Genomic DNA, 23,436 nt, shown 5'->3' on the forward strand with positions numbered 1-23,436 from the left:
CCAGATGTTCGTTTTTTCCAAGTTTTTTTTTAATAGAATTTTAATAAAGGTTCAAAATAGCCAGACAAACTTAAGAATTTAAGGTGATAAAGATTATTAGACAAATTGGAATGCATTAAAAGAGACAAAAACACAATTATGACATCATCGACGCCTTTTCTCAGTTTATTCCGCAGTGGAAGATTGTCTCGATTGTAAAATGAGCAATTTTTCTACATAGAAATGAATAAACTGATTTCCTTCAAATACTTTAAAATTTTTTCAAGGTTATCAATTAAAAAATAGTTCAGCATTAAAAGAATTTTTAAATTTTGATTCGTGCATATTTATTTGAAAAAAAAAAAATCTCTCACATTGTGATAATTATTTTGTTTTCTTAATAATGAATTCTTTCATATCGTGGGTGGATACACAAAATATATATTTAAATTGTAATTGTATATAGTTTTATCAAAAAGATTATATACCTAGATATATGTATTGAGGGGAATATATATAAAAAATGGAATTGGCAATACTACATAATCTTATCACTAATAATATCAATTTATGCGTGATTTTATTTGCGAAGGAATAAAGATCTTCGCGTGCGGCAAAATGGGGTGAATACAACTCACAAATAGAGCCACAAAACTCTGTGCAGTACACATCCTATTCACCCCATTTTACATTCTTCTTCGTGAAAAACAATAAAATTTCTAAAAAACTATTTTTTTTATTATAAAATGTGGCTGTGTAGTAATATACTACAAATAGTAAATAAAAAAAAGAGTTAAAAAAAACTAATATACTGATTGCCTCATGGCTTGGCAAGGGATGGCTTCCGGAGGAGCGTGAGAAGGTGATGGAGAGAGGGTGGCAGCTAGTGGGATTCCTCAAATGTGTGAATGCTCTCCGTAATACTATCCATTGGATTGACGGGCGTAAGATGCTTAATGGGGGAGTCTACGTTGATCTTGTTGATTGTCTCCACAAGACGACTGTCCACATGATGGCTATCATCACTGCTGGATGCTGAATAGTTCTCCACGGAGACTTTATTGCACCATCGCACCGTTTTGCGTCCACCTCCTGCTACCTCACGACAAGCATCACTACCTTTTGCACTCTTCTCCGATTCCACGGACTTACTCCCATCATCCGCGAGGGCTGAATGATTTTCATGAATGTACAAATCATCCGTTGCCGATGTCGTGGTGGTGACGAAGAAGCTACTATTGAGTACTGTGGAGTTATCGTGGACATTTGCATCGATGTCCTGCAGGTAGTTGCGCCAGTGCTTCATCCCACGATTGGATCTATTGATGTTCACCACGCACATGTTCTCGTAGTCACGCGTGCTGAGCAATTCATCGCTATTAAAGCGCTGAGTCTCAATGAAATTTGAGAGAATTTGATCCTGTAGCTTGAGATTTTGTATTGTCAGCTGGTTCTTCTTTATGCGCTCCTGGAAGATTATTTGATTCTCATAGATGGCAGCGTCAATGTTCTCCAGGATGGAGCTCTGTGTGCTCTCATCCACCACCTCTGGGAATACCTCGAGGAGTTTACTGCTGTCCAACTCCCCACTATCGGACGATGGATTCACAATACTTTCCTCTGGACCCAATTCAATGAGACTCTTGGCCAGGATGTCGACCTGAATGGGTAAACAAGAGAAATCAAATTAAAGGAATCTTCTTATTAAAGCATTTTTTGCCCGTCATATCAGTTGTCTTTGAAATTTCGTTTTTCTTTCTGGTTGATTTGTGTTTGAAGTAAAAAAAAAAAGATGAAATACGCCTACATTCTGTTCACAATCTCCATCATCCTGACCCTATGCAGCCTCATTTTGTCCAATTTCAAATTCCAACGAGATATTAATTCCCTAACACGGGATTTTGCATTAATTTCTGTAAGTTTCCCCTCTTTCTGAAAATTCCTTAAAAACAATTTTCCAATAAAAAAATCATTTTTCAGGCTGAGTTATCCTTCTACCTTCGCGAAAAGGAGACATTTAGATGGGAAAGAAAATATCAGGATAACATAAGGAAGCTTCAGAACGAAGTTAACCAAGTTCCAGAGAGTTCAATTATTAAGTGGAAAGCAGTAAAAGTCAATTTAGCGCAAGATTCTCTCGGTGGGAGAGTTCTTGAAGCTTCCGGAGACTTTCTAAACATTCCCTTGTGTCCTTTTGCCACACTAAGAACCCTCCTAGGTCGTCCCTGCTGCCCAACTTGTATGATTCTCCATTCAGGACCTCTAGCCAGTGGGAATTGTATAGCATTTCGAGGTACTAAAGCTTCTTTTGTGCTGAAACTTCATGGATTTGCATACATTGATGGCATTTCTGTGGAGCATATTGCAGAATATCAATCTCCTAGTGGGGAAATCACTTCTGCCCCGCGAGATTTCTCCCTTTTGGCCATTACTTCGGACGATGGAAATGAGATTTATTTGGGAGATTTTATCTACAATACTCAACTTGGGGAAAGTTTACAGACATTTTTGCTTCCCAAACCCAGCCAGGATGCCTTTAGGATTGTTCGAATAAACTTCCATACAAATCACGGACATCCGGACTATACGTGCCTCTATCGTGTTCAGATTCATGGGATTTTACGCTTAAAACCATAAAAAATAGCGAGAGAATGTAAAATAAAACAAACCTGCTCAGCTGAGAGATTCTCATTCATGAGATCCACAAGATGCAGCATTTCCTGCGATGAGCAAATTCCTTTGCGCTTTAGCCCAAAGTTTCCTTGGCAATCGGCGACTGGGGTGCTGGATTTGGTGGCTTTATCCGATGATTCCGTGAGTTTATCCGTGGAATGGTATTGCTTGAGGGTATCACAGCTACTGGAGAGTTCCTTTTCCAGTTTTGTCCAGTTATTGGCTTCCTTGAGATTGGCCTGTGCTGGAAATTTTTCCGACACAACACTATCGTCAATTTCGCAGAATACGGTGGATTGGTTGTGCCCATAGAGATCAAAATCATCCCTTTCGTAGATGGGCTTTCGCTTATTGAAGCTGAATATTTTGTTCTTTTCCACATTCTTCGCCACTGCCTTCTTGCCCATTAAATTCTTGTCATCTGTATTGTAGAGGGGCTTTTCGAAGTCCTTGAAATTCTCCCGTAGTGTAGCCACATCTTGCCCAGGAGGAGCATCCCCCGATTGAGGGGAAAGATTATCAATGATTCGCGGCGTACAGGGAGCTTCGGGGGCTATTAAATCCTCATTGTAGCGTTTAATTAGGTAAAAGAAGTGAATGAACATGTGCCAGAGAAAAGAGAAGCCCGACAACCCAGCTGAAACTCCTGGAAGATGCAAAAAAAAAACGTTAATTCAAAGGACTTCTTCTTTTAAGATTCTCATAACCCACCTGTTATGACACACTTGTACTTTCGATGAATGATGAGGAAAGACTGGAAGATGAACTGGGGGCAGTACTGAAGGACAGAATTCACAGTTTGAATGGCATTTACTTCACGGATCTTGTATCGAATCACATCAACTTCCTGAATTGGTCCCTTTTCTATAGTTCGAAGGATATTGTGGTACCTGAAAGAAATAATTGCGTTAAATCTCACTTCTCAAAAACTCCCAAGGACTCAAAAGAAAACCCACCTATATGGGATCCCCATAAGACAGAGATGCCAAAAGACAACATTCCCGGAAATCGTCTGCTCCTCCGAGCGTAGCAAAACAAGTGAGTATATTTGGCACAGAATTTGTGGCACAATGATTATGGTGAGTGTGACTGTGGCCCATTGCAGCTGACCCTCGTGAAAATAGTAGATTACAAGGCACAGATCTGCAAAAAGGAAATTCAAATAAGAAAATAACTTGACTGAGGTTAAGGAATGCTTGGGGGGTGGCTCAGAGAGAGGTCCCCCCGAAGCGCACCTGTTATGAGTTCAGTCACAAAAATTAAGGCACTGAACCAGATAAAGTACGTCTCAATGGAGTAATGAATGATATTGGCACGATTTACTTTATTTTCCTCATCATTCATTTTAAAATTAATATCAAAATTAACTTTTTATTGTTGTCGCTGTCGCCCACTAAAAAACCGGGCAGGTTGCTTCAAATGCTGTCGATTTTCTCTGTAGATTATCTGACTGTATTCCAAGCTACAAAAATATTTTGAAGAATTTCAGTTCGTTTTCTTGAAAGAATAATTAGCTATGTAATGCGAATGTAAAGTAATGAACAGAATAAAACAACCATTAATATGTATAAAAAAAGAAATCTTGTCTCTTTTATGAATTTGAAATAACATGGAGGTCAAATAACTTCTTAGGACATTCCAATGACAACACCGAGGAAATTTCCAATGGGACAGACGATGTTGAACCGAAGTGGTGGGAGATTCCTCAACGGAGCTTTTCGTTTTTCTCTTCTCCGTCAGTTTTTCTCCATCTCCGGAGAGTGTCGTGTCGTCCGCAATGAGAGTGTTGTGCCGTGGTGGAATTTTGTGAAAAAAAGAAAAGTGAGGAAAATTCTGTGAGGAATGTCCATAAAACTTCAGCAGGAGCACAATTCGTCTCCTGGACACATACAACTTAGTGATAAGGGTGGCGAGAGGGTTTTCCTTGCGGAAACCTTCTATATAAGCAACAAGAAGAATACAGTGTTCCAGGTGAGGCTCACGGATAAGGGGCTGTGCCTGCGCAAGGAATCCGGGAGTGGTGTGAAGGAGCAAACGATCCTCCTTGTGGATATTATTGGGTGTAGGTGCTTGAGGAGTAAACGTCGTGGTCATGGGGGTTCTGCATGTGCATGCTCTGCCCTTCCGGGGCCAGCACAGCTAAAGGTGGTTGAGGCAAATTCGGGGGAACAGGATGAATCGGACGCCAGTGCATATCTCTACATTTATGCGTACATCCTCAAGAGGAGTCGTCGTGGGGGTCGAAGGGAACGCACCACAATCACGTTGCGTTTTCGCTCCTTCGACAAGTATGACGATAATAATCGAGAGGCTCAGAAGTGGCGCACTGCCATCAAGGCACTCATCAATGATGAGATCCCCAAGACTCCAACGTACACACCCACAGATGCCAGGAAACTTCTTGTGTTGCTGAATCCCAAATCCGGGTCTGGTAAGGCACGTGAGGTATTCCAGCAGCGTGTGGCGCCTATTTTCGTAGAAGCAGAGCTTCCATTTGAGCTGCATGTGACAAAGAGGGCCAACTATGCCAGGGAATTTGTGCGCACGAGGGATATCTTCAGTTATCGCGGTATCGTGGTTGTGGGAGGCGATGGGATTTACTTTGAAGTCATCAATGGGATGCTGGAGCGCACGGATTGGGAACGAGCTCTCGACGAGGTCAATGTGGGTGTCATTCCATGTGGATCCGGCAATGGACTCGCCAGATCTATTGCTCACATTTATGGGTGAGTGCCAAGGAATTTATTCTCTTTCTTTTCGTTTTTTTTGCTCTCTTGGGATTTCCCCATTGCTCCTCATAACATAAATTTCTCTTTTACTCTCCGTATTATGTTTGAATTATTAATTTTTTAAATCATTATTCAAAATCTAGTCTTAAATTTTCAAATTAGTGACTAAAGGGCAGTTTTAGGAAATAATTTTAATATTTTATAAGAGGAAGATACATTCTCTCAAGATGATAATAAAATTATTCTTGCATTGTATTCAACAGCAATTAATTTATTTATCACCAGCATTTATGGAGATGTGGTGGTGCTGTTTAGTTACCCATTATAAATATTTTTATTATTTTGCACATTTTTTTTATTACATTTCACACTACTTTTAGAGTATATAAAAATACTCGAGTGCCTGATGAAGTATTCAAAATTGAACCAAAAAAGCTTTGGGAAAGATATGAAAAACTCCCTTTTTTCAAATTTAGCACGAATGCTTAAAAAGGTCAACTAAAATAATTAGAGAAAGGTCATAAAAAGTACATACACTTCAGAAGCTCAACAATACCACGCGCCAGCATAAAATTTCTTTCCCAAACTTCTTTTTATTCTTTTGCGTTAAACAAATTAATACAAACAAGTTAATGATAAAAAAGGTTAATCCAATTAATCCATTTAAAATGTTTACGAAGTGTGTAATTACCACAAATAATAGCTTTAGTTTTTTTTTTGTTAAATAGTTTTCCATTCTAGCAGAAAAGGCGCTATTTTGGCTAGAAATAAACAATGTATTGACCTTCTTAACAAAATCTCCGAATTTGAGATGAATATTTATTGAGAAAGATAAATAAATTGGTCAATAGAAGATTGCAAACTTGCTAAAATATGCAAATGTATTTTTGGGAATTTTGCATAACACTTTATCATTTTGTCTATTTTGGTGTCAATTTCATTTCACGAATCATGACTAATGTGAGAAAAAGTTAAAGGAAAGCGAAAGGGACTTTGCTAATTACCCCAATTTCGTATTTTTTAATAGGAAAACATGTTATTATTTTTTCTTTTCAAAATTAAAGATAGTTTTCAATACATAAAGGAATACGTAAAAATAATTTATAAAAAGATTTAGCGCTTGTTTTAAGTTTGAAGAAAAAACAGATACTATCGTCACTCGAACCCAGGCTTTTTTGTATGGAAGACATGTAATATAATGCACTTTACTATAAAAAGCTGTATTATACAAAAAAGAGCGTTTTTATGCTTCCCAAGTGATATATTTTTTTTTCTTATGCATCTTCAACGATTTTCGTACTAAAATATTAGCCTTAAAATAATTCTTTAGTATATCAATCAATTCTTCTTAGATACTTTAATAAAGTATTCTTTCTTCATCCTATTCAGACTCTTAAGGAGTAATATTTCTAAAGTATGTCACTATAGCTTTGTATATTCATCTGATTTTTGCATGTAAAAGAAGAAAAGATGCATTGAAAGTCAAGTGGATGTTCGTTCCAACTTAAAAGCCCATCCAACTCAAGTCGATGAAATACAAAGGCGAGAGCTTTCGAAAAAGCTGCCAAGTTTTGTTTCTACGCAATATTCTTATCAGCAAACTGATAAAATCATTATTTTTATGCCACGAATACGGGCAAAATATTCGCAAAAAAGAATGTAGGTAGTATATTATTTCTCGGTCTATTTCACTTTCTGCGGGTTTGTGGCCGGATTAAATTGTACTTATGGAGTGATTGTATTGGAATTATCTATATAATAAAGAAAGGTCTCTCTAAAATATGGTGTCTGTTCAGCTATGCATTTCTACACCGTTGGTCCGATCGTGATGAAATTTGGTACAGAGACTCCTGATACCAGGCGGTTTTTACCAACGACATTCATTTTCCCCCCAGAGCCCCCCTTCACATAGCCCCCATATAAAAATCACGCTTTTTTGACTACTTTTTGAATTCGGCGCCATAAATGTTGTGTGAAATTCACTTTTTCCCTTTGCAATATCTGTTGGAGATTTTTTGTGTGGCCCATCTATATAATAAAGAAAGGTCTCTCAAAAATATGGTGTCTGTTCAGCTATGCATTTCTACACCGTTGGTCCGATCGTGATGAAATTTGGTACAGAGACTACTGATACCAGGCGATTGTTACCAACGAATACATTTTCTATTGGACTTTTTTCATCTCAATTATTTTCTCTATATAAAATTTGCGCGAAGCGCAACAAATCCCCGCGAAGCGGGGCGAGGTAAATTGGAGCGAAGCGACAATTTACCTCGTGTGTGATAAGGAGAGGTGTGAATATGAGGCAAAAATAGCATTATATGTGAACCACCTTTCCACGTCTCGTAAATATTTTTCCCATTCACTACACACGGCTCACATTAATTTCAATTTGTTATTATTACGTTTTTTTTTGCTTCTTCTTTCCTGCATAATTTTTTTTTGCATGCTCTCAATCAATGCGTTGTATGTTGCACAAGAGGGGTCAATGAAGGGGAAACATGATGGGCAAATGACCTGAATTCTTCTCCCTTTGCGTTGCACTTTTTTTTGGCTGAGAGTTTTAAGTGTATTTTGAAGGGAAATTGGGGTTGGTTGGAAGTCAATTGAGCCAGTAATATTCATTGGGGGTAGATATAGAGAGAGAGAAAGACACTGTCACGGCTAATTCCAAAAGTTTTATGTTCCAAAAGAAACTTTCTGTCTGTTACTTCTTGGCCCCAGTCCAAAGAAGAAACCACGGGGGTTGTGAATTCACTTGAAAGTTTTTTTTTATTGTCTTTCTTGTTCTATAAGAGCTTTCTTTGACTCTCTTTATACGTGTATATAGAAGAATTTCGTGCTATATTTTGTTATCTGAGATGTGTTGCTTTGTAAACATTGATACCTCGCTGAGAGCTTCTTTAAATCTTGAACTGATAAACTCAATGGTTGAGACTTTGAGTACTTTGACTTTATACTGTGAGGATTTTTTTTAAATCAAATGGCTTTGGGTCTTTATCAAATGATTTTCAATGGTTTTAACAAATATAAAATTCTTTTTATATCTGTTAGTTTTTTTTTAACTCGAACTAGGGACGTTTCTTTTGTAAAGCCACTCCTATACCCATTGAACTATATGTTTTCTGTTTTAAAGGGAAAGGTTTAGTAAATAATTCTCTAGTTTCATTTTCAAATCCTTGATCTAGAGAACGATAGAGAGTGCTAGTAGAATTAATGAGCTCTTCATCAGGACACTAGTTATATAACGAATATATATTAAATAACTAGAACATTACATTCCTGTACAATATTGGATGTTTTTCCCTTCCGTTTGTTGCATGTTAACAAAAATATTTCAATTAAAGTGTACAGAATAGCTGTGGAATGAAATAGGGAAAAAATAGACACAGTGTACCATCATGAGAAAATCAATGGAAAGTCAAAGCTTATGAGATTTTTTATTGAACTTAAAAAAAATTGTTGGTAGCTTTTGGGTGACAAAAATTCGACAGTTGAATCTTTATTGCTTACCAAAAGATCGTTTTTATTCAATTGGAAAACTTTTATGTTGAAGTACCTCTTGGCATCAAAAGACTTTACTATGAGAGTTTATGCACATTTATGGTGAAGTTCCGTTGAAAGGAAGAGTCATTGGAAGATGTGCCAAAAAATTCACGGAAAATTGCTTCAATTTTCGCGTTTATCCTGCAACTATATTACGAGCTTCCTTCATACAAAATTGAAATTTATCCAAATTGTTGGTTAGAATAGTTATACTTTATAAATAGTTTTTGTTTCATAGAGGATTTCCTTTGGTTTCCTCTTTACATTAACTATTTTTTTCTTTCTTTCTTTTCAATTATCTAATTAACTATTAAACTGAATTATATACTGACATTATTTTGTTTTTTTTTTTTCATTTTGGCGACACGAAATGTTTCCGCAGTGTGTGAGTTTTTGAACGATAAATTACACACGAAAGGTCTTTTTTTTGCCACTCACACTCCTTTCTCAAATAACCATTTCACATTTAATCACTTTTCATATATGTATATAATTCCTCTTAGTTTCCTTCCCACTACCACTAAAATATCGTCAATCATTCATTTGTGGCAACACTGTGAGGGGGTTGAAAATGGGGGATGGAGATATTATTAATGTGATTTTAGTTCTCACTCTGTGTTGGGATTTAATACATATTTCATTTACAAACCTTTCTAAAGCAGAGATTTTCCTTTTAGTTTGATGTGAGAAAATTACAAAATCAAGCAGATTTCTCATTTAATAGAATATAGTGATGAATTTTTATAAATTCTATTAATTTTGAAATACTTTTCAATTGAATTTTTATTTGATTTTTTTAGAAAGTTAAAAGCGTAATTGAAATTTTATTAAGAATGAAGCTTTTTTCAAATTAAAAGGTTTTGTGATTTATTTCTTAAGAAAATTTTAAGAATTAATTTTTAGATTTCTTCATAGAATTCGTGAAAAGTTAAAAAAATATATTTTATAAAAAACTGCTTTTTGGGGAATTTATTATTGTTTAATTTGTCGTCTTCTGATTCTTCTTTTACGTGTTTTCTTTGTAAATTATTCTTTAAAATTCTTTAAAATAAAAGAAAAACATCTTTGAAATAAACATTTATTCAACAACTTCATTATTTTATTGGGAATTGCTAAAAATTATTATTTATAAGCTCATTATAATGAGATGTTGTGAAGCCGGAACAACCAAAATAACACCATTGTTGTGCTCAATTCAAGATTTAAAATAAATTAAACACGTCTCTCCGCTAAACATCTTTTTAACATTGAAGGTCAGAAAATACTTTTTTTTGAACACGTAAAAAGAGGGTTTTTTTTTAATACGAGAAAAATAAAATTGGTAGGTATTTGTGAATGGATTTTCAAAGTCAATCACATAAAGTGGAAATAACACAAATATATAGGTACTGGTTTTTATGTAATATAATATGTAAAATTTCCACGTCTTTGCATAGGAAATAAATTCAATGTGATGACAAAAATGCATTTTCAACAAAACTTTTTTTTAATGACTCACAGAAAATTTTCTTTCACAATCTACACTCAAATTAACATAAACTAAATCCATAATTTCTTTTCATTCGATTTAACTTGAATTTTGTGATATTTGTTCTTTGCTAAAACTAAAACTTTATCCTTCAAAGCTGCCAATTTCCTTTTGAAAGTCTGTGAAATCCTTGACGTTGGGGAAAATTTTCTCTATAATCAACTTCACAAAATTACTCCATGAAATTGATAGTTGGAGCCACTCTTCCCATTTCTTTCACTCTCTATACGATGTAATTCAAGATTGTGTAGGTGGTTGCAATGAAAAACCCCCACGATATTCTGTGAGAAACTTGAGTAAGTAATTAATAGCACTGCTGAACATTTTTGTTCCATCTAAATCATGAGTAAAAGGACTTTCTTGCTCCTATCGTCAGCATATTTTTTATAGCTCTGCTATTGCCTCATATACTAAAGAAAAAGCTCACTCTTACTCTCTCCATAAAAAGGAACAAAGAAATTTTCCTCATCGGCAGCTCCTCATAGAGGGGGAGGGGTCAAGAAGAAAAAAATTATCATGACATTATCATTAGACAAAGCTGGAGGAATGTGATTCACATAATTTTCCTATTAATCACTTGTCAACATATTTATTACATGTGAGAAAATATTCAACTATTAATCTTCTCACTCACTGTGATAACAAGTAAAACGTTCAAGTCCGGAAAAATCCCATTTTCACGCTACTTTTCAATTAATTATAACTTCCACACGGGAATTTGACTTTCTCTTTCTCTACCCATTTTATTTTATTTCGGTAAAATTTATTTTTTTCGATAGTTAATTCATGCCGAGATTATGAAGGAAAAAACTTGATTTAGTACATAGATGTTTTTATCATGAAAGGATTACCATTTATAAACCAACCACCCTCTTGAATGAACGCCTGTCTATGCTCTTGCAAGAACCAATAAATAAAAAGATTTTTAAAATTATTATTATTTAATTTCGTCATTAAAATGCAATCTTCTGGATAAAAAAAATATCAGATCATGAGCCAAATAATTTAAATCAAATTTAATCTTCATTATACCACACCCTGTTGCGTTCTCAATAATTTTCCACCCTCTCCCGGATAGAAAGGCATCGAATGGTTGAAACGGTTCCAAGAATTATTTACACACTAAATTTAATTAAATTGTCGACAAACAATGTAATTCAATTCGTCACGAGGCATTTGATTAAAACAATGATCATTCCCCGTCAGAGTCCAGAAAGGGTGACGGTCATAGATCACAATCATGATGACCTCTCTCGCTGCGTGAGTTCTTCTGTACTCTTTGCGCACTCTTAACACGGAATTCAACGACTAACACCCACTGTCCGTAAGAATCACATGGGAGTAGAGAAAAAAAAATCAATTAGCATTTCAAATAGCCAATGCTATAAAACACCTTTTACCAATTTATTATTGGAAAACATTGAAAAGCATTCCCGGGAAATGGTGACAACCGAAGAACTAACAGCAGAAAGTGTTTGTTAATTCATCTAATGGGTGCACTTACGCTTGAAAATTAGATTACAATTAGCGTTAATTTGTGTTGGGTAAGAGAGAAAGAGATTTTATCAGCACTTGACTGTATTAAAATAATAAATTCTTCTTCACGATGAAGATTATTTGATAAAATAATGTCGAAATTGTATACTAAATGCATTATCTGATGCAAAACTTTTTTTTTTATTAAATAAAATTTCTGCTTATCGCAATATTTTTATTGCTACTTAGAATATTATGTGAAGAACTTCAGTTTTTCTAAATCAATGCCAATAAATAATTTTTTAATTCCATGTGATAAAAATTATTTATAAGGCTATACTGCTTGAAATTGAATGCTTCGGCTGCAGCTAGCAGGCAATATTGACTTGTAGAGATATGGAGTTTTTAATTAATTAAAATTATGAAGCTTCTTTAATCATTATCTCCTTTAATTCTTTTTGTAAATAAGTAAGAACTGATTGTATTGTATAAAGTTACAATTTTTTTATGATTTAAAAGTGATAGATTTTTTAAAGTATTCTCTTGAACGTATAATCTAATAAGCGACCTAGAAAAGATAGTAAATTAAACAAAGCATCGTTCTTAATGGGAAATTTTGGTTAATGTATTTTTCTCGGTTTTTATCATTAATTAGACGTTGTAAAGCTTAAAGATAAAGAAACCTTTTAAATTATAATGTAATCTTTAGGTACTTTTTCATGACGTTTAAATAAAAAAAATCATACACTTTATTAATTTGAATAAACAAATCATCCTGACCCGATAAACGTAGAATAATCAAATTACTTTCATTAAGTTCTAATATTTTAATGTTTACTATCGATTTATCAAAAGCTTTTTTTCATATTAATAACTTTCTTATCTAAGTAAGTTGCGCATGCATTTCTTAGAAAAAGTATATGACAATATTCTCGCCTATCCGTATAGTCGTCATTGAGAATATATGTAAGTGAGATGATAGTACATGGAGAGACGAATAGCGTAGAATATTCAAACATCATTTGTTGCTTATATAATTATAATCATGTGTCTAATCATCTTCCAACCAATTACACAGACACATGGTAATAGAGCAATTATATTCCACACAAAAGTGTTGCAAAAAATAATTTCCGAACAGCTGGTTTTACGGAGGAGGGAAAGCCCCCAGAAGATCATTCATCATTCGCCCGCAAAACATCTTCTATTGTTTTGGAGCCTCAATTTCTGCTGCGTGTGGGGCAAGAAAGTGAATCATTTTGGGCAGTTAAATGATTCTTCACGACCTCAGTCAAGGTTGTTGTTTGCTTATTGTGCGATAAATTTTCGCGATGTGAAAGAAACAAGAAAGAAAGAAAAAAAAACATCTATCTTATCGCCTTTTGCTATCAGTAATATTTTCTTCCCAGCAATTAATGTCTTGTACATATGTATGTTTCTAAACACCTGCTTTATTGTTGTATGACCAGTTAGAATTATGGCTTTGTCCAGGGTTTAGAAAACATGAGATAATCTTCGTCAATGCATTTTACATCATCTTCAATGCAACGAGAAAAAAATGTACTGGTAAGCTGACCAAGCTTACGGGAGCTGTGTTTCTTTCAGTGTACCAATTTTGTGAGAGCAAACTAGAACGCGAATTAATTTAAATACGCGCAAAGTCGGGAAAAGTTGAAAAGTCATACCCTAAGAAATCTTTAGAAGGCCATATCTCGAGAACGGATCCATAGATTTTCATAAATTTTTTTTTGTTTGAAAGGTCTTGAAGTCAGCTATAACATATCGAAAAATGAAAAAAATTTATGTCGCCATTTTCGAAAAATTCGAGTTCGAAATTTTCGAAAACTTTGTTTTCGATTTTAGCGCCTCTTGCGGTCATTTCTCGAAGTTGCAATGTTCTAGACATTTGTAGGGTTTCACTAAACCTTTCATTTGCGCTTTAGTTGATCAAGATCGGACTTGTAGAACCCGAGATATGACATGCCAACTTTGGAAGGCTATATCTTGAGAACGGATCCATAGATTTTCTTCATTTTTGGCATGAAGCTAGATAATATGGTCAGCTACAACATATCAAAAAATGAAAAAAATTTATGTCGTCGTTTTCGAGATATTCATCGAAAACTCATCGAAAATTTTGTTTTCGATTTTTGGCCCCCTAGCGGCCATTTTTGAAACTTCGGATGTTCTAGAGAGTTGTAGGGTTTGTTGAGATCTTTTATTTGAGCCCGGGTTGATCAAAATCGGTCAAGCCGTTTAGTCAATATGGCCGCCACAATTTTTCATCGAAAATCGACCTTAACTCGAAAACGGCTTGACCGATTTTGATCAACCCGAGGTCAAATGAAAGATCTCAACAAACCCTACAACTCTCTAGAACATCCGATGTTTCAAAAGTGACCGCTAGGGGGCCAAAAATCAAAAACAAAATTTTCGATGAGTTTGCGATGAATATCTCGAAAACGCCATTATCGATTTGCTTCATTTTTCGATATGTTATAGCTGACTATATTATCTAGCTCCATGCCAAAAATGAAGAAAATCTATGTCGCCGTTCTCGAGATATAGCCTTCCAAAGTTAGCATGTCATATCTCGGGTTCTATAAGTCCGATCTTGATCAACTCAAGCGCAAATGAAAGGTTTCGTGAAACCCTACAAATGTCTAGAACATTCCAACTTCGAAAAATGACCGCAAGAGGTGCTAAAATCAAAAACAAAGTTTTCGAAAATTTCGAACTCGAATTTTTCGAAAATGGCGACATAATTTTTTTTTCATTTTTCGATATGTTATAGCTGACTTCAAGACCTTTCAAACAAAAAAAAATTTATGAAAATCTATGGATCCGTTCTCGAGATATGGCCTTCCAAACATTTCATAGGGTATGACTTTTCAACTTTTCCCGACTTTGCGCGTATTTAAATTAATTCGCGTTCTAGTTTGCTCTCACAAAATTGGTACACTGAATGAAACACAGCTCCCGTAAGCTTGGTCAGCTTACCAGTACATTTTAGTTTTCTTTCATTTGATTGTCACTACATAAAATTATCCTATGACATTGTAGATTCATTATTAGAACAATGGTAAGGATGGAGTTTCACGAATTCATAATCCTCGAGTTGGAATACCTACACTTATTGGATTTTTTTTCTAAGCAGAAAATTTAGCTTTAAAAAAAATTCTCAAAATTTTTATGTTGAGTTGAATAAGTGAAATAACATCATAAAACTTCCAATTTTTACCGCAAACCTCTCAAACTCTTTGAAAGTGACGTCAACGGAGATGAGCAAGTGCGTAAATAAATGTTGCTGAATTACGTTTGATCATGGCCTTTTTATCTGCAATTCATTTTATGTACAAAGAAAGAAAATGTTTTGTGGGTGAAGTAATCGCAATTATACTGTGATCCAATCGTGTGTATACAAAGAAACATATTTCCACCCTCTTTTTTTTGCAAACGATGGGAGGAATTTTCTTCACGTCTCATTTATTCTCTGTGATTTTCATTCAACAATATTTTCTTGAGTTTTGAATGACAAAAAAACTACCTTGTCATTTCTTTACAAAATATATCTGACATACTAAATTTTGAACCTTTTCTACAGACTCACGATGACTTGAGAATTTAAACGAGGGAGAAGAAGGAGAAAAGTGTGTGGTTTGTTCTCAATGGGGGCTTTTTCACCTTCATCGTTGTTCTCTTTAAAGTGAACCCCACACACAGAGAGACCCAAAGCAATTGCAATGAATTGAGTAATTTGTAATTTCATCTGCTTAAGCTCCATGTTGCATAACTCAAAAACTCGTTAAACTGCATTTCTACAACATATACTAAAAATACAACGCAAAGTGTTCACCTTTTATTAAAAGTTGCAAGACGATGAGGGAGAAAAAAAAGTTCTCCATCTTCGGTTTGATTTTCAAGATCCACCATTTAACTTGACACAATAAATTGATTTTTTTTTATAAATTAATTTAAATTAACCTTGCACAAATGGCACAGGTGTTCTATCAGGTGATGACGTAGTGTGGGCAGGAGCCAATGAATGTTTTACCTGAATCCTTTAGCCCTTTCAACCAATGAGAGAGCCTTAGTTATGAGAAATGCTTTTTATTTTTGAAACCTGAAACAAATTTGTTTTAATAAAAAAAAATAATAATTACTAAATTATTAAAAATTACTCCTTATTAGTGCATTTAAATATAATTTTCCGGAGTTCGAAGTTTGAATATAAAAAAAATCTTCATTTCAAACAGGAAAGAAATAAAAATTAACAAAGTCTTATGGCTAAATTGATTCACGAACGTCGTGATGTTGAAAAGTACAAAAAAATATCTTGAAAATCATCCATTGTGGGCACTAATAATTAACTTGTTTACTCTCCTGCTTTGAGAAAAAAAAATGCCATCAACCTGACCAAAAGGAATAATGCGACAAAATCATTGTCTTCAAAGTTTCATTTCAATCTTAATGCCAAAAATTGAATTTCTGTTGAATCCACCAACGACAACGACGAAGAATTGAGACGAATATGTGACTCAATCGATGGAAAAATAACTTTTTTGTCCTCATGCCATTTGTCGCGCTCAGGTATAAAATGTGAAGAAGCAGAAGAGACAAACAAATCGTGCAAATTATTCAGAAAATTCGCATGACGTCAAATATTGCAAAAATTAAATGGGCAAATGTTGTAAAAGTTTTTTTTTTTAATGTCTCTGTGTAAAAATTAGCTTTATCTTTTTAAATGTTTATTTAATAATATTTATAATCAGTCATTATATTTCGGTACGTGCGTAGTTCCAATTAACTCTTTTTCTTTGTATTAATGTTACACTAACTTTAAATCCATAGAATGAATACCCTCTAATTCTTGTAAGAGAGATTTTCATCATTTTCACTTTCTAGCTCTTTCTCACGTTTTTTTTTCTTCTTGTTTTCGCTTTTCAGTGAACCATACGAGCCCAAACCCGTTCTTGGAGCTACTCTCACCGTCATCCGTGGACGTTCAACAACCATGGATTTGGTTCGTGTGGAGACAAAGAGTCAGGTGAGGAAGATAAGGATGAAGCTTTGTCTCTTTTAATTAATTAATTATATTAAAATTCTTGTTTCCTTTTTTCGAATAAAAATAGATCATGTACTCATTCTTATCAATTGGCTGGGGCCTAATATCAGACATCGACATTGAGAGCGAAAGGCTACGGGCAATTGGAGGTCAGCGCTTTACACTGTGGTCGGTGCATCGTTTAATTAGCCTAAGGACGTATCAGGGACGCGTATCGTATCTCCCAGCCACTCAAATGGTGGTCACAAATGGTGGTGAGAAGCAATTTGATGGGAGTTTTGGGAGAGTTTCGGGGTCAATGATGAGGCACAGTCTGAGCTACAATACCGCCCTCGATTGTCCCGATTGCCATGGGGATGGTGACTGTGAGACATGTGATACGGGATTTGGGGATGTACTGTCACTGGAGACATCCACAGGAGTCGATTCATTCCGTCCACGTTTAGATAGTTGGTATGTACACCATTCGCATTCTTTTCTCTCCTTTTTTTTCGCACAAATCTTTTATGTTGATTGGATCCACATTTCACATAGAGGGGAGTTTCTCACGGTCCATTGCACCCCCATTGTATGTAGTTTGAGGTGTTTTTCTAGAATATTTTTTTTTACATTTATCGAAATGTCGAAAAAGGGTGAGGAGAAATCCTTCTTTTGCTCTTTGAGAGTGAAATTGGTGGAAAAATAACAAGACAAATACCTTGTATATGTAATGAAGAATTTACAGATAATTTCAAAAAGCATAAGATTAAAGATAAAAAAATAGAAAAAAGCCAAAAACCTCCCTCAAATGCATTTTATAAAATCATCCCTGGAGTCACGAAGACTCTAAGAATATAAATATTTTTGCCAAGTTTTAAAATCGATTTCAAGAAATCTGCCAAAGAAATCAAGAAAAGAATGCTCTTCAAACAGAAAAAATCTTTGCAGTACATAGATAAAAGAAAAACAGCTAGCATTTATTAAAAGAATATATTTATTATAATAATTACTTATTAGAAAAAAGAAAGAGTTAAATCTTAACCAAATTCATAATAAGAGGTTCATCAGACTGTAGCATGAGGGACTTTTTTCCCAGAATAATTCTAGAAGGAGTTTTCTTGCAAACTTCAATCCTGTAGTCACGGATAATTGTGTAAAGAGCCAATTTTACTTGTATATAAGCAAATCTTAATCCAATGCAATTCCTAGGTCCAGTCCCGAAAGCTAGGTAACTGTTTTGATCAACCTTGTCAGGATTTTCCGTAGTAAATCGCTCAGGAATGAAATCATTGGGATTTTCAAAGTATTTTGCATCACGATGAATTGAAAAGATAGGAATGTAAATTGGCATACCCTTGGGGATTGAGAATTCATGATATGGCTCTAGAGAGTAAGATTCCTCGCCATTTGAGGGATAACACATACGATCCAAGAATGGTAGAGGTGGATACAATCGAACGATTTCTACAAAAAAAAATAATTTTTTATTGTTTGATTATTAAATTGATAAATTAAATTAATTTAACAAACCCTGTACAACACTGTGAAGATATTCCATTTCTCCGAAGGTTTCATACTGAACAGAACCACCATATTTCGAAGCATACGCATGAATTTCTACCCTTAGCTTTTCCTGAATTTCCGGATGACGTGCCAATTCGTAGAGAGCAAAAGAAATGGCAGATGAGGATGTTTCAGAGCCAGCAAAAAGAAATGATCCAGCCTGTGCTATCAAAGTATCTCTATGAAATTGCCCATTTCTCATTTCAATTAACATATCAATGAGATCATTACGTTTGGTGTGACTCTTTAAGCGTTCCTCCAGCACGTAGTTAATTGTACTTCGCAAAAATTCATTCATTTCCTTTGAAAGCACTGTAAAACGAAAAATGGTGGCAAGTTCTGGAAGTAGGAAACATCCTGTAAATTCAATGGCTCTGCGCCATGTGAAATTCGTTGATCTTCTAACTATCTTATTAAATTCAGCATTTCGATTTATGAGACAATTGGCATCCACGCCAAAAGCACAAGTTGCAATGGTGTCTACTGTAAATTCTGTTGCTAATTCTTTCATCTCATACTCCATAGATTCTTGTTGACCAATTTCTGAAGAAAGTTTCTGTTCAAGAACTCTTGAGACATTCTCCATTAGTACGAAGAAATTCTTCAACTTGCCCGTTGTAAATACAGGCGAAACTTTATTCCGAATATTTTTCCATTGAGTACCCTTCGCGACAAACAATCCATCCCTACCGATTTTATCATAAATAGGATCTGAAGAGATCCCTCTGAAAAAAAAAAATCACAACTAAATAATGCTAAAAACACACGTTATCTCACTCTACCTATCTACAAAATGCTGAAAATCCTTCACAAGAATTCTTTTAATTAATTCCGGATCACGCACAATAAGGCTGGGCTTGTGGAAGAAGTAAACTCCTGTGATTGGATCATTCTTGAACTTCCCATATAGATCAGAGAAGAGTTCAGCAAAGCTCTGTCTGAAGAGCATTGCTTCCTTGAGGGCACCAATTAGTGGTGGGCCAGAAATGTAGGACACCCCATGTTTTTCCCAGTAGGATCGAGCGGACCTCTGCCACCACCACAAAAAAGCCAAAATCAACAAAGAAATGGCTAAAAGAACTTCCAAACCAAACATCTTAACTCAAGAAAGATTTCTTTGAAACTGATTTAATATTTTTCAACGCAATTCGCGTCATAGAAAGACAAACTTTTATATATTAAGAAGAAGATTGGGAGGAGTATTTAAGAAAAATAACGCGTTAAAAAAAGTTATAAGAGTCGATTTATCACGAATTTTTGCAAAAACAAATCCCAAAAAAAATCATCCCCAAATTACAAACAAATTTGTATATTTTTTTGAAGATTCATCTTCGAATTAATAAACTCGAGGTATGACCTTAATCAAGGGGAAAATATTGAGTTACAAACTAAGAATATTAGGAGAAGTAGGGTTCTTGTAAGAATATTAAATAGTTACAATATGAGGAAGAATAATCAGGCCGTACAATGGGATGCGATAACTATAGTAGAGATATTATTGCTTGTTGCTTGGAGGCGAAGAGCCCGAACCCCCTATTTGAGATCGTTACATTCCTGAGAAGGAATCAGATCTCAATATAATGTAAATACGTGGATTGTTATAGCTATAGGCCGATCAAAGTGTTTTTTTTTCTTGTTTTGTTTTGTTGTTGTCTTAATATGTTTACTTTTATATCTTTAAGTTACCGCGCGGTCATCGATAAACTACGGTTTCATATACCTATCTGGGTTATAGGGTGGGATATTAAAAAAAAATGAGGAAGAATATTATTTAACTTTCATAAAACGTTCAGTCATTCAGTGGTGGTGTTATACCTAGTCGTAATGAATACCTACCAGGTTAATTTGAAAGAAATAAAGGTATAACATGCAATGGTACACCACGAAGCTCTCTTCTTGAGGAATTTTCCGGGTAATTTTTGTGTGTGCGAGAGTGTTATGAAAAGAATAAATTTTAGAAGCGTGAAAAAATTCTTTATTGCAAAATTTTTGTTAATCTATTGCACTTTTGCATGCAATTTGCGAGATTTTATTTTCTTCATTGTGTATTACCTTTTTTTTTAAAGGTATTCTGCAACATCACGTAAGAGTGCCTACTACTCAACGGCTGAAAGTATCTACAGGAGTGTACATGAGAAGAGCTCCCAGGGTGGTAGTGGTGGTGACAATGAGACGGAGTCGCATCAAATGTTTGGACCTGCATCGAAAATTCCCGCCTTGACGACTCCCGTGCCGGACACGTGGACAACAATTGAGGGGGATTTCGTGATGGTTCATGCGGCATATCAGACGCATCTCAGCACAGATTGTCACTTTGCCACATCTGCAAAGCTCAATGATGGCATCATTTGGCTCTGCATCATCCGTGGTGGGGTGTCGAGGTCGCAATTGTTGACCTTCCTGCTGGGATTGAGTTCGGGCACGCATATTCCAACGCCGCAGAATGAATTTATTAAGATGATACCCGTACAGGCGTTTAGGATTGAACCAACGAGCGGTGGACCACCGGGTTGTGTCACCGTGGATGGGGAAAGGGTGGAATATGGACCGATTCAGGGGGAAATATTCCGTGATGTGGCCAATGTGATGGTTCCTGCGCAATCGTAAAACTTCCACCGGCCGTATTTTTCTGTGCTCTTCTAAATCCATTCAGAGAGAGTATGTATATTTATGTAAATGTATGAATTTTTAGGGTCAATTTTTTCTACTTAAAATAGTCTTTTCAAAATTATCAATAATATAAAAATTAGGTCGTTTTTAGATGCTATACTATAGTGTCGCGTATAGAATTATTATTACATAAAAATTTCACATCCATTTTGCGGGTGATTTTGCAATTTAAATAAAAAATGAGCAATTTATTATCACACGAAACATGTAAAAATTTGTATTTGAAAAAAAAAGAAGAAAATCAATGAAAGCTCTCTACAATTATTCAGGTGAGAAAAAATCATTTTTTTTTAGTTCAGAGCATTTTATAGGGTGTAAATTCTCTTTTTTTATGGGTTTCTCTCTTAAAATAACATTCCACATAAAAGAGTAGGTATACATGCAAAAAACCCAATAGTTGTGTATATTTTTTATTTAAACGTAAAATATTATTATTTTTTATGGAGATATAAAAAAAATATCTAACACTAGGCAATTTGCAAAAAAAAGGAATACATACAAAGCTAAACTAAAGCAAAGCTCACACATGGGGCTGTGAATAAAAAAAAACGGAGAAGACAAAAGAAGAAAATGAAGAAAATACCATGAAGAAATAATCAAATATTTGTTGTTAATATTATAGGAAAAAAGAAAAGAAAAGGAAAATAAGTAACATTTATGCATAAATTTAACATGAAAATAATATTTATAATGATATGGGGTTGTTTAATGTGAGCTATAATTTTAACTTTAATATAAATTTAATTTTCATGGCGATCGCACGAAAAAACGAAGGCATTACGTTACGTAGTCATTAAGCAGCGACATTTCACCTCACTTAAAGGGGAAGTTCTTTAGGGGAATGTTGCTTTTTTTTGCAACTGAATGGCGTAAAAGGAAGCAAAAAGAAGCTATAATAAAAAGCACAGAAAAAAAAGCATTCTGTTGGATTTATCGCTCGTGTTTCATAAATACGATTTATTTAAGCGCAAAATCGTCATTATATACAAGAAGACATCGTTACCCTAACAATTGGTAAGAGAGAGAGAAAAAAATGTTATTGCAACTCATGTTAACCATAAAAATCTATAGTTTAGAAGGGTGGGGATTTGAACGGAAGAAAAAAAATTAATTAATTAATTTCTATGAATAGAAAATTTGTAAATAAAATCGAAAAAATAGAGGTAGGTACCTATTAAGATAAGGTTAGAGAGGTGGTTACTATCGTCGGTGTGTAGAATTTGGTTGTGGGGGATATAAAATATATAATCATATATATCGGGGGTGGGAAGAACATAAAAAAAATCAACACAATGCAGCAAATTTTATGATTTCTTTACCATTTTATTGCAAAATGCTAAATCATGAGTTTCATTTGATAAAAAATATAAAAGGAGAAAAAATTGTAGAAAAAATGTAAGTATACATAGGTGGACTTGAAAAGGTATATGGTGTAGTAAAAATTGATTTTTGTTGTTTAGAATACTTCTTTGAATTTTTTATTTCAAAACTTAGAAGACGTCTAAGGATATTTTCGATTCATTCACTAAAAAAAAAATATGTTGCATAGTCTATAATTATTTTATTTTGGTACTTTCTGAAGCTTTTTCTTAAAAAAAAAAAAGAACATTTTCGTCACGGAATAAAGAAATTTGTGCTGAGAAACGAACTGCCAATTATATTTATCTTAATCCTATATAAATAGCCTAAATAATAAATGATAAAATAATGTATAAGGTGAATTTACCTGATTTTTTCTTTAAATTAACTTTGTGTTTTTTTTTATAAATACTTTGCTATTAAAAATTGCTAATTTATAATTAGATACGGGAGAGTTGTGTCCAAAATCTGTCTGTGGGTGAATTTTATTATGAGAAAAAAAATTAGAGTGATAAATTATGCATGTTATAGCGTCCATGAGGCAAAATTTAAAACCATTATTATCCAGTGGATGATTTGTTAATAAATAATAGTAAAAGAATGAAAAAATTGTTGTTTGATTCTTCAGTTTCTTCGTTTCTGTTTCTTTTTCATCTTTTTCATCTTTTTCAGTGATTTTTTGATATTTAAGGAGTTTTCTGATGAATTAAGCAACTGATTTAAATAAATAAATAATAAATATAAATCTTATGTATTTTATGCGAATTTTTGAATTTGGCGCCCTTTTCGGTACATTTTGTTGAAGAGAAAATGAGATGAATGCATTTCACCGCTATCGTTCTCCCTTACACATTCAGTTTTTCGCAATT

General features: G+C 34.4%; 3 protein-coding genes across 3 annotated transcripts; 1 reads left to right on the forward strand and 2 right to left on the reverse strand.

The window, feature by feature from the left end:
• Positions 1–309: 309 nt before the first annotated feature.
• LOC129793362 (uncharacterized) lies at positions 310–4,072 on the reverse strand. The gene is made up of 5 exons (XM_055833321.1): positions 3,888–4,072; positions 3,609–3,795; positions 3,364–3,542; positions 2,649–3,298; positions 310–1,639 (listed from the first exon to the last, which is right to left on the reverse strand). Exons 1-5 carry the CDS (start codon positions 3,994–3,996, stop codon positions 863–865), a joined length of 1,902 nt encoding a protein of 633 aa, XP_055689296.1. The 5' UTR covers positions 3,997–4,072; the 3' UTR covers positions 310–862.
• A 318-nt stretch (positions 4,073–4,390) lies between these two features.
• Positions 4,391–22,378, forward strand: LOC129793361 (sphingosine kinase 2). Its single transcript, XM_055833319.1, has 4 exons — positions 4,391–5,378; positions 16,879–16,978; positions 17,064–17,449; positions 20,605–22,378. Exons 1-4 carry the CDS (start codon positions 4,495–4,497, stop codon positions 21,143–21,145), a joined length of 1,911 nt encoding a protein of 636 aa, XP_055689294.1. The 5' UTR covers positions 4,391–4,494; the 3' UTR covers positions 21,146–22,378.
• Positions 17,917–19,663, reverse strand: LOC129793376 (cytochrome P450 6g1-like). Its single transcript, XM_055833348.1, has 3 exons — positions 19,321–19,663; positions 18,506–19,263; positions 17,917–18,439 (listed from the first exon to the last, which is right to left on the reverse strand). The coding sequence occupies exons 1-3, from the start codon at positions 19,632–19,634 to the stop codon at positions 18,006–18,008; spliced, it is 1,506 nt and encodes a 501-aa protein (XP_055689323.1). The 5' UTR covers positions 19,635–19,663; the 3' UTR covers positions 17,917–18,005.
• Positions 22,379–23,436: the final 1,058 nt, after the last annotated feature.

Source organism: Lutzomyia longipalpis, chromosome 3 (genome assembly GCF_024334085.1).
Source record: "Lutzomyia longipalpis isolate SR_M1_2022 chromosome 3, ASM2433408v1".
NCBI lineage: Eukaryota > Metazoa > Arthropoda > Insecta > Diptera > Psychodidae > Lutzomyia > Lutzomyia longipalpis.

Bases quoted from the DNA above. Each gene is read 5' to 3' on its own strand.
- LOC129793361 (XM_055833319.1), top strand. From the start codon at position 4,495: ATGTCCATAAAACTTCAGCAGGAGCACAATTCGTCTCCTGGACACATA. The intron at 5,379-16,878 runs GTGAGTGCCAAG...TTCGCTTTTCAG, and splicing joins TCTATTGCTCACATTTATGG to TGAACCATACGAGCCCAAAC. The intron at 16,979-17,063 runs GTGAGGAAGATA...GAATAAAAATAG, and splicing joins GTGTGGAGACAAAGAGTCAG to ATCATGTACTCATTCTTATC.
- LOC129793362 (XM_055833321.1), bottom strand. From the start codon at position 3,996: ATGAATGATGAGGAAAATAAAGTAAATCGTGCCAATATCATTCATTAC. The intron at 3,543-3,608 runs GTGGGTTTTCTT...TATTTCTTTCAG, and splicing joins CTTATGGGGATCCCATATAG to GTACCACAATATCCTTCGAA. The intron at 1,640-2,648 runs GTTTGTTTTATT...TTACCCATTCAG, and splicing joins AGAATCTCTCAGCTGAGCAG to GTCGACATCCTGGCCAAGAG.
- LOC129793376 (XM_055833348.1), bottom strand. From the start codon at position 19,634: ATGTTTGGTTTGGAAGTTCTTTTAGCCATTTCTTTGTTGATTTTGGCT. The intron at 19,264-19,320 runs GTAGAGTGAGAT...TTTTTTTTTCAG, and splicing joins TTTCAGCATTTTGTAGATAG to AGGGATCTCTTCAGATCCTA. The intron at 18,440-18,505 runs GTTTGTTAAATT...TTTTTTTTGTAG, and splicing joins TCTTCACAGTGTTGTACAGG to AAATCGTTCGATTGTATCCA.